General features: G+C 42.7%; 1 protein-coding gene across 2 annotated transcripts; it reads right to left on the minus strand.

Annotated features, from left to right (window-relative positions):
- Positions 1 to 2,023: 2,023 nt before the first annotated feature.
- NPY (neuropeptide Y) lies at positions 2,024 to 9,916 on the minus strand. 2 transcript variants are annotated; one of them, XM_012447737.3, is made up of 4 exons: positions 9,830 to 9,916; positions 8,607 to 8,794; positions 4,266 to 4,346; positions 2,024 to 2,226 (listed from the first exon to the last, which is right to left on the minus strand). In XM_012447737.3, the coding sequence occupies exons 2-4, from the start codon at positions 8,792 to 8,794 to the stop codon at positions 2,202 to 2,204; spliced, it is 294 nt and encodes a 97-aa protein (XP_012303160.1). In that variant the 5' UTR covers positions 9,830 to 9,916; the 3' UTR covers positions 2,024 to 2,201. The 2 variants fall into 2 exon arrangements, with proteins under 2 accessions (XP_012303160.1, XP_012303162.1); XM_012447739.2 differs by lacking the exon at positions 9,830 to 9,916 and adding an exon at positions 9,008 to 9,043.
- Between the last annotated feature and the right edge of the window lie 291 nt (positions 9,917 to 10,207).

Below are 10,207 nucleotides of genomic sequence, written 5' to 3' on the forward strand. Positions count from 1 at the left end.
CAGTTGTTTAATGCAAGTCTTCTAGGCATTTAGATTTGGTGAGGTAAGAGGTTAAAATTTTTGTTTAAAATCAAGTTCTTGGATTCTCTCTGAATGGTTCATATACATGATTCCTGTTTGCTCCATGTAATCAAGAGTTCTGTAGTCGTGCATCAATTATCAATAGGGGTACTTTCTGAGAAATGCATTGTTAGGTGATTTTATTGTTGGGCAAATATCATAGAATGAATGTACTTACACAAACCTGGATGTTATGGCTTTCTATACTTCTCGGCTATGTGATGTGGCCTATTGCTCCTAAGCTACAAACCTATACAGCAAGTGACTATACTGAATACTTTAGGCAATTGTGACATAAGGCTAAGTATTTGTGTGTCTAAACTTAGAAAAGGTACAGTAAAAATTCAGTATCATAATCTTATGGGACCACTGCTATATATGTGGGCCATCATTGACCAAAATGTTGTGAAGTATTATGTGACTCAGTGCGTGGTGATGGGTACTCAACCTGTCTGTGCTGATAGATGGATTTTTGAGTCAACTTGTATATTACTAATTTTAATAAAATTCCCAGATATACTAGGTTAATAAATAGCTTTGATGCTGTGTAATAAATTATGACTTACTTAACTTTTTTTTTTTTTTTGAGATGGAGTTTCGCTCTTGGTACCCAGGCTGGAGTGCAATGGTGCAATCTCAGCTCACCGCAACCTCTGCCTCCTGGGTTCAGGCAATTCTCCTGCCTCAACCTCCTGAGTAGCTGGGCTTACGGCCACGCGCCACCATGCCCAGCTAATTTTTTTGAATTTTTAGTAGAGACGGGGTTTCACCATGTTGACCAGGATGGTCTCGATCTCTCGAACTTGTGATCCACCCGCCTCGGCCTCTCAAAGTGCTGGGATTACAGGCGTGAGCCACCGCGCCCGGCCGACTTACTTAACTTTTTTATATTTTAAAAATGCTTTACATATTGGTATTTAGTTCAAAGAATAAAAAAATAAAAATAAAGGAAATTTTAGGGAAATTGTGGAACAATTTTATTTTAGTTTCATTAAAGGAAATTACATTTTGTAGCAACACTGACTCCATTGCCTGAAAAAGTTAAAATTTTTATATGCAGAGAATATTGTATATTCTACAAGATTCCCTAGGTCATGATGAATATTGTTATTGATGCATATTTTGGTAAAGTTTTAAAGGGTCACATAAAAATATTTGTGCATATTTTTTACAGTGTGGTATGAAGTACCAGTATGGGATGAGACTCATTTTGTTTGATTTAGAAATGACATATAAAAATATAATAACATTAATGTTAAAGTAAGCCCATACAAATAGGTACTTGAAGGAGGAAGTTTAATAAGTTTCAGCTAAATTAATTAACATGCCCCATGTTGTATGAAAAGATAATCATCCCACTCAATGTATTTCCGACTCAAATTCTAGGAGTAGTGACCAAAATAGATGTATAGACCTCAGCAGTTCGATAGGGTAGTTGCCAGACTTACGGCTATTTAAGTTAAAATACATTAAAATTAAGTAAAATTTAAAATGCATTTCTTTATTTGCACTAACTACATTCAGGGACTCAAAAGCCACATACGGCTGGTGGCTGACATATTAGGCAGAGGGATAAAGAATATTCTACAGTAAGCTCTAGTTAGAAAGTCGTTCTGCTGACAGCATTAGTTAACAAGGTTAGCAAGGATTCCATGTGAGTAGGGGGAAAGTTCAGAAAAATTTCCCAATTAGCATTCCTTTGATCAATATTTTCAAATGCATCTCTTATGATTTACACCAATACACACATACACACACATACTCACACACAGAGCTGATCTTGATTATCATGAATAATCTTATCGTTATATCTTTCATAGCCGCTGTTTTAATATTAGTGAAACAAACCCTGAATCTGCTACTTGAGGGAGACTATAATGACTAATTATTTTCATTAAAATTATTAATAAATGGTTTAATAAAAATCCTCACTATTGTAATAGATTTTTCATTGAGGGCAATACACTTTTGAATGCATGATACTTTATTTAAACACACATATATACAACGATGACAAAGGAAAACATTGCAGAATTCAGCACAATGGCTGCATGCATTGGTAGGACGGATGGACTCTCGTTTTACAGGATGAAATATGGGCTGAAAATAGGAAAAGGCTGGAGAGCAAGTTTTATCTTCCATCACCACATTGAAGGGTCTTCAAGCCTGTAAAACATAAGAAGCAAAGCATGTAAGGGAAGCTGCCCAGCTTCCTGAGGTGTTAGCAAGGATGAGACATTTAGCTCTGAAGTGAAAGATGACTGGGAACTGTTGAAAAGTCTCCTGTTGGCATTCTAAATAAGAGGCCATGTGGAATATCAGAACGCGAGGCAGAGGCACAGTGCACATTGCCTCAGCTGAGCAGCGTTCCACGATGTTGACAGGAGTCTCCCGCAAACCGCAGAGGGAGCATTTTAAAGGCTCTGTATGTATCAAAGGAGTTGAAGAACACCACAATCCTTTGAAAATCAAAATTACAGAAATCACATGAAGCTGTAACAGGAAAGTTATTGTTCCTCAACTCTAAATATGCTTCCTTTTCCTGCCAGATTTATTATGTAGTAAGATTCTACTTATTAGACTGTAATGAGACCTTTATAATAAAATAGCACTCACAGGCAACTTTAAGACTGTCAGGTTTTGTCTCCTTCTAACTACACATGATGGAGTCTGTCACTCAGGGTGCAATTTATTTTACTTCATGCACTAACTATGTGATCTTGGGCCACAAAACAAAAACTAAGGTTCCAAGTAGGTCTGGGTTGTTATTTTTCTAACAGTAAGTAGATATAGCCTACCCTAAAGTTTTCACTGTGACAAACATCATATGCATGCCAGCGAAACATGGAAAGACATTTACTGCTTAGTATTAAAGACAACCCTGACCAGGCATGGTGGCTCACAACTGTAATCCTAGCACTTTGACAGGTTGAGAAGGGAGGATCCCTTGAGGCCAGGAGTTCGAGGCTGCAGTGAGCTATGATTGCACCACTGCACTACAGCCTGAGTGACAGAGTGAGACCTTGTCTGTGAATAATAATAATAATAATAATTTTTTAATTAAAGACAATGCTTCCAAATTTTCCACCTGCTTCCCTTGCATTCACTATTTAAGTCTGGGCTGGTTCCTCCAGGGACAGGAGCACTGGAGTTTTATCCCAGTTCAAATCATTATTTCCTTCAGAGAAAACAAGTCTGACAACTCTATACTAGCACCCTTCATGCTGGAAGGCCATTTCACAAGAGAACTGAGGGAGGGAGTCTCTAGGGAGAACTTGATGGAGAGCCATGACAGTCACACTCACTGAGCAAGTGTTCTAGTGACCTCTTCTGGGGAACTTGGTTCTTGACGTTGTAGAACTCTGAGTTTAAGGCAGCCAAGCTGTCAAAGATCTGGGTGGACCATGTGCACTATGATCTTACTGTGGTTAAAGACAGGAAGCAAAAACTGAAGAGCCAGGAGGTTATGAAGATGGAAGAGGACCAGGCTCCTCTTCAGCAGCACTCCTTGTCCAGGAGGCACCAGAACATTTTAGCTCAATGGTTAACACTTAGACATTGGTGGGCACCTCTTTCCAAGACAGACCTACACTGCAAGAAAGTCCTAAGGCGACAGATAAGTTCCTAAGAATACTGTCATTCAGCGTGCATTCATTGAATATAATGTATCACTTTGTGACACAAGTTGAACTAAAATATGTCAAAAAGTAATCTGACGCACTTAATTTATCTACAGCTTCATATAAAACTGGGAAAGTTGGAGTAAAAGCCATGTGGGACATTTCCTAGGACATCTGGACACTCCACATAGTATATAAAAACTATAGATCTTCCCAGACAAGAGATGGACAACTGGTCATTTCAATAAAGCCAGGGACTCACTCTGTGCTCCCTGCATTCCAACAATGTTAGAAAATTCTATATAATTTCTAAATTAAAAGCCAATTATTTTTAACATTGTCAAAGGAACACCAAATGACCTGGTCTAGAAAATGTTACTCCCCAGAAGTTTAGAGATTTGCCAATGAGTACATGAAAAGAGAGGTCTCTTCTGCCTGCTTCTTCATCCTTATTTCTTCCCAAATTCCCCCAGTCTAGACTGAAGCCCCTGTTGCAATGCCTCCCACCAGGCAGCTGTCTCTGAATTCCCCCTTCTGGGCACCTTGAGCTCTGCAACCATGTCCCCATCACAAGCCTTGACATACCGAGTTCTGGGAACATTTTCTGTGCTTTCTCTCATCAAAAGGTCTGAAATCAGTGTCTCCGGGCTAGATCGTTTTCCATATCTGGGGGAAAAAAAAGTCTTTTAAAGCAAGTTTGGAATAGGCATAAAAACCTTTAGGAAAAGGGAAGATGGTCTCCTGTTTGGAATACGAAACCTAAACGTTATTGTCAGTTGTTCATTTGTAACAAGCAGTCGAGGTGTATGATGCATATATTATCAGAAACATTATCATAAATATTTCAAATTATGTATATATTTTAACTTTGCTCAAATAATAAATAATTTAGCAGGTTATTTAAACCCAATCGAAATTCCTAGTCAAATTCCTGCTTTTTTAAACAACCACAAATAATATGTATAGAGATACATAGTTTTATAACTAGGTGTCAGGAAATTTGAAAACATGGAAGTGTGATTGTAAATGTTTCCACAATTAGTTAATTGGCTATTGTTCTGATGATACATAGTGGTTTAAATCTTAACAAGGAGACCAGATGATATTTCAAAGGCAGTCCTAGAAAAAAAAAATCAGCAGACTGCCATATAAGACCCACCTGTGTCTTTGAATCTCAATTTTCTCCTTTGTAAAATAACCTCTGGTTAAATCAGAGTCTTTGTGAACATCCAGTGTGAAATGTGAGTCACAGTGCTTTCAAAGTGACAAAGCGATACACTCATACAAATTACTGCTGTTGAAATGCATCCATTCTTCTGGCTACCAACAGATCCTGGGTCTTATATTTTCCATATTCATTCAAGGTGCCAAAAGCTCAAGCCTTCCCTGATGCTGTGATTTTAACCTCCCTGTAAGTCTAAAGGAATCCAACTGGTCCATGGAAATGTTCTTTTTTTGTTTGTTTGTTTGTTTTTCTCCTAAAGGAGGATATGGGAAATAGGAGAGACGATATGTACAGGTAAGGTTTCATTTACCTGTGAGGGTAGTATATGCTCCCCACTCCAGGACACTACAAACAGGTCAGACGAGTTTATACCAAATTGCATCTTTTGAAGAGGCCACTGGACACCAGTGGCCACTTTGTTTACAGATAAATTAGCCTCGTATGGATTGGTTAATAGATCCAACAGCTGAACAAAATGGTAGAGGATATGCTCTAATTGCCAAGAAAAATTATATCTAAATTTTTTGGAAAGATTTTTTTTTTTTTTTTTGAGACGGAGTTTCGCTCTTGTTGCCCAGGCTGGAGTACAATGGCGCGATCTCGGCTCATCGCAACCTCCGCCTCCTGGGTTCAGGCAATTCTCCTGCCTCAGCCTCCTGAGTAGCTGGGATTACAGGCACGCACCACCATGCCCAGCTAATTTTTTGTATTTTTAGTAGAGACAGGGTTTCACCATGTTGACCAGGATGGTCTCGATCTCTTGACCTCGTGATCCACCCGCCTCGGCGGAAAGATTTTTTTTTTACTGTCCTTTTGCTGAGACTCAAGGGAAGCAAAACCAAAACAACTCCCTGTCCCACTCCCATCATGTGTAAGATTTCCTCAGAGATTTTCTGGAGTTGTCATATTAGACTATAGGCATCTGCTTATACTTAGGTATTCTGTCCATCCATTGGTTTTACTAATTGTAAAACTCTAGGGCTCATTTATAAAAACTCATTTATCTTCATCATGCTCCAGTGAGTAAAAGAACTGCCAACTGTTTTCTTTAATTTACCAGTAAAGAACCTAAATCCGAAATAGGATTTGCAGTCATAATCTAGCATCCAGGACAGCATTGTTCACTCTTCTTCCTTTAATTCTGGATCATCCTTCCTCTCTACAATGCTGTAACTTTCAAAGATAGAGTCTTTAAAGATTCTCAAATCTGGCTGCACATTAGAATCACCTGGGGAGCTTTAAAAACACACTCTAAAGCCCAGGCCCCACCGAGAGGACCTGATTTAATTGGCCAGGGGTGGAACCTAGCGTCAGTGTATTTTAAAAGCTCCCCAGATGATTTTAATGTGCAGCTAGGAAGGAGAAACACTAATTAATCTAAGGCTGAGTTTGTCTGGGACTGGCTATTCTGTGTAGTGGGGGCTTCTCTGGGCATGGTAGGATATTTAGCAGCCTCCTGGGCATCTAAACGCCTAGATACCAGCCTAGATACCCACCTCCAGTTGTGAAAGCTGAAAATGTCTCCAGACACTGCCAAATCACCTAGGGAGCATAAAATCACCCCCAGTTGAGAACCACTGATTTAGGGGAATATATAAGTAAATCGTAGGATACCCACACTCTAAAATAAGTAATGCAGCTTCCAGAAGTAATGAGCCAGGGGTATACACAGCAGGAAGAATATAAGCACAAATTGAGTGCGGGGGAGGGGGGCACAGAGGTGGAGGGAAAGAAAGATAATGACATCAGATTACATTTATGCTAAATTAAAACACATCCACAAATGACCCTGTAATTTTCAGAAACACACAGATGAGTGGGTGTCTGTGGTGAAAAGGAGAAGATGGATGTGCATTAAGAGCCACTGCTGGTTCCTAAGGAGGAGTTTATATGAAGATGAGACAGGAAACTCTGCCTCAGAAACCAGCTCATTCCCATCTAAGCTGAATCTCTTGCCATGAAACCCAAGTCCCTTTCCCTTATGTTTTTTCTCATCAAACATTGGAGATAGCACTGCCTGTTGATGGTAGTGACAACCTCTGAAGAAACTCAAAAGAGAACTCCAATTACATAATCCCTAAAAAAACAGTTTTCAGGAAATGTCCTTAGTTTCATGATTTGTGCAATGGAGACAATTATACTCCTTTCAAAGCTGTGAGGTAAAGACTGAATGAGAAAATGCCTAGGAATCCATTTTAAAATGCTAGAGCTTTATAAACGGTAAAGCTTTATAGCAATCATCTCTGTAAAAATGAGTTCTACTGTATATTATGCTATAACAAAGGGTTTCCTAGAAAAAAACAGTTCTTTTTGTTTGTACAAGTTCTCTTTGATCTGTGTGATTGCATAGCATGGCAAGAATTTGAATCAACTTTCTGGGAAATGTGGAATATAAAATATTATTGCTTCTTGCTAATTAAAATGATCAGATTTCAGGGAATCACAAACCCAGTACTATTTAATTATGGCATTTTCATGTTTTTCAGATTCTATGTAAATTGAAGCTTTTTCAAAAGTTTTTTTTAGGATGTTAAATACCTTTTTGATGAGACAGGAAAAAGAAAACTTTATTTTAGAAGTATAAATTCTCCCCCTTTTGAATCCTTTCCAACTACTCTCTGACTTGTAAACAGCAAAAATGTGGACTAAATAAATAAACCCCACAATACTTTAAACATATAATTTAAACATATTAACAACATTAATGCTTCTAAAGGGTGTATCCTTTAGATAAGGCCAAATGATTAAAATCATTTAATCTCAGTAATTAATGTAATATATTAAATGATTTAGAGCTAAGATCAACTAATTTTGAAAAATTTAAATCCTATGTAATTCGTAAAATAGTTTGGATTTGATTTTTTCCTTATCAATGTCGAGAGTGAAAATGCGGCATTTCATTTTGACTTTCTGAAAGTTCAGAATAAAGTTTACAATTTCTCAAATTCCATGTAGTCCCTGGATTCATCCTAAGGTTACTGGACCAATGTAAGTTTCTTCTTAATGAAATACCAAGTGAGCACTTTCTTTTCAGAATTCATCAGCTATAAAATGGGGAGTCTCTGCATTTTAGATAAACTGTTTTCAGGCTAAATCTCTAATTATTGGAACTAGGATTTCCAAGTATGAGACTGAGACTGAAAAAAAAAACCTCATAATACAGAAAAAAAGAAAATGCCTGTTTGTCTTTTTCTAAATACTGTCATTCAATTAGCCCTCGGCAGGTTGGAAAGTCTGACAATGTCTGTGGCAACCCTGAAGTTTACTCCTTGGTTTGGTTTTCTTTGGTGATGGCTGTTTTTCCTAGACACCTTGCTAGCCTTTCTCCCTACAGCATTTCCCTGGCGCATTCCTGCCCCTTTTACTGGGTACTTTCGAGATTTCTGGACAGGCCCCCACTGCTGTAAGAACCACAACAAACCGCAAGAGGCGAGTGAGAGGAGATGACCAGCCTCCCAGCCTGGGGAACCTGATTCTGGGAATCACGACTCTGTGACCGTAGTTGCACAAATTGGAAAGGTACTCAGTTTGTGTAGAGTGTGCCCTGCACAAACATTTACCTAGAGCTGACTGTGTGCCTGATACTGTCCCACCCTGGGATAGAGCGAAGGAAAAGAAACAATCCCGGTCCCCTAACATCCCCAGGGTCTCCTGGTGTGCAGGCACTGCACTCCTGGAGTTCGTCCCGCGGGCGCACTCACCTCTGCCTGGTGATGAGGTTGATGTAGTGTCGCAGCGCCGAGTAGTATCTGGCCATGTCCTCCGCTGGCGCGTCCTCGCCCGGGTTGTCCGGCTTGGAGGGGTACGCCTCGGCCAGCGCACCCAGGCACACGAGCAGGGACAGGGCGAGGGTCAGTCCGGACAGCCCCAGTCGCTTGCTACCTAGCATCTGCGGGCACGGAAGGCTCAATGGACAGGCTTGGGGATTAAGAGGAACCACGCGCAGCACCGCCCTCCTCTGCCTCCCGTGCTCCTCCTCCCGCTACCGCCCTCGACCCCCAATCCGCTCTCGTCCCTGTCCCACAGAGAGAACCCAGGCGTGGCTAGCACCATCTTGCGGGCTCAGGGCTCCGTCAGCCCTGGACCTGCCCCTCTGCTCCACCTGAAAACTTTGCGCCACTTCGGTCCAAGTCTCGGGGCCAAGAGGCGCGCGGCGAGAAGCGCAGGGTGGGGGCCCCGCCAGTTTAGACACTTTCAAAACCGATTTAGAAGTTCCTCCTGCCGGGTTAAAGAATGAACACTTTTCTCTCGTCTTACCCAAACTCTTGTCTGGGAAGAAAACTTTCTTCTCTGTTACTTTTGGTTTGCCTAGCTTCAGGGGATCAACACTGACGGCAGAGATCACCTCCGGGTGACAACTGCGGTTGGGAAGGGGAAAGAGAATTGCTCCCAGGGCCAGAATTGCTCCAAAGAGATTTGGAGCCCAAGAATCCAGGGAGGCAGAGCGTGGGGCTCCCGAGCGCCAGGGATTCCTCACTCCATGGTGCTGCCTGGGAAACCTTCCTACCGCACACCGCTTTCTGGGCCTCCAGGCGGCGACCCGCAGGGAAACGGCCAGCTGCCTTGGGATGGGGGCCCCGGGTGCTCCCTCCATAGCTACCAAAAGGTAACTCAGAAGAACCGCTCAGCCGGAAGGGCCCGGGAGAAAGGTGGTGGACAATCAGAAGGGACCAGAGGGACAAGTGGAATCTAGCCGCCAAAAGGGCTGGCGCGCGTCGGGGCGCGGAGGAGGCACCGTCCGGGGCGCGGAGGAGGCACCGTCCGGGGCGCGGAGGAGGCACCGTCCGGGGCGCACAGAGGTTGGGGAGCGAGGCGCGACCCTCACAGGGTCCCAGAGCTCCGCAGAGCCGGAGTTTGCGCCTCAAGCAAGTTCAGGGGCGCCCCCTTCGCTCCCACCCCTAGCCAAACGGGTCGTAGCACTCACGGTGGCTGGCCGGCGGGCGTGGCTGGGCGGCAAGTACTCTGCTGTAGAGCGCGCGTCTCTGAGGGGTGAGAGCCAGTAGATGGGGTGCAGACAGCGGGTCGCAACCGGGCTTTTATGGAGCTTCCTCGCCGCAGCAGGAGGGGCCTCGGGCAGTCACGCTTGGGTGACTCCCACCCGCCACTTCCCGCCCCCGAGTGGCGAGGGGAGGGGTCTGGAACCGCAGCCACACAAGTGTTGGCTTAGGGAGCCACCCACACCCCAACTCTCCCACCCTAAGCACTGCTCCAAGAAGCTGGGCCTCGAGCAAAGCAGCGCGCTCCAAGTGCGCTGGACAACACCAAAGCCCAAGTGTCTGCCCTCGGGCAGCTCCTGATCCCT

The sequence above is a fragment of the Aotus nancymaae genome, unplaced genomic scaffold, assembly GCF_030222135.1.
Source record: "Aotus nancymaae isolate 86718 unplaced genomic scaffold, 86718_ANA_hifiasm-v0.15.2.pri h1tg000025l, whole genome shotgun sequence".
NCBI lineage: Eukaryota > Metazoa > Chordata > Mammalia > Primates > Aotidae > Aotus > Aotus nancymaae.

Coding starts and splice junctions, on each gene's coding strand:
- NPY (XM_012447737.3), bottom strand. CDS start 8,794: ATGCTAGGTAGCAAGCGACTGGGGCTGTCCGGACTGACCCTCGCCCTG. Junction 4,347..8,606: donor AACCTCATCACCAGGCAGAG/GTGAGTGCGCCC, acceptor TTTTTCCCCCAG/ATATGGAAAACGATCTAGCC. Junction 2,227..4,265: donor GAAAATGTTCCCAGAACTCG/GTATGTCAAGGC, acceptor TATGTTTTACAG/GCTTGAAGACCCTTCAATGT.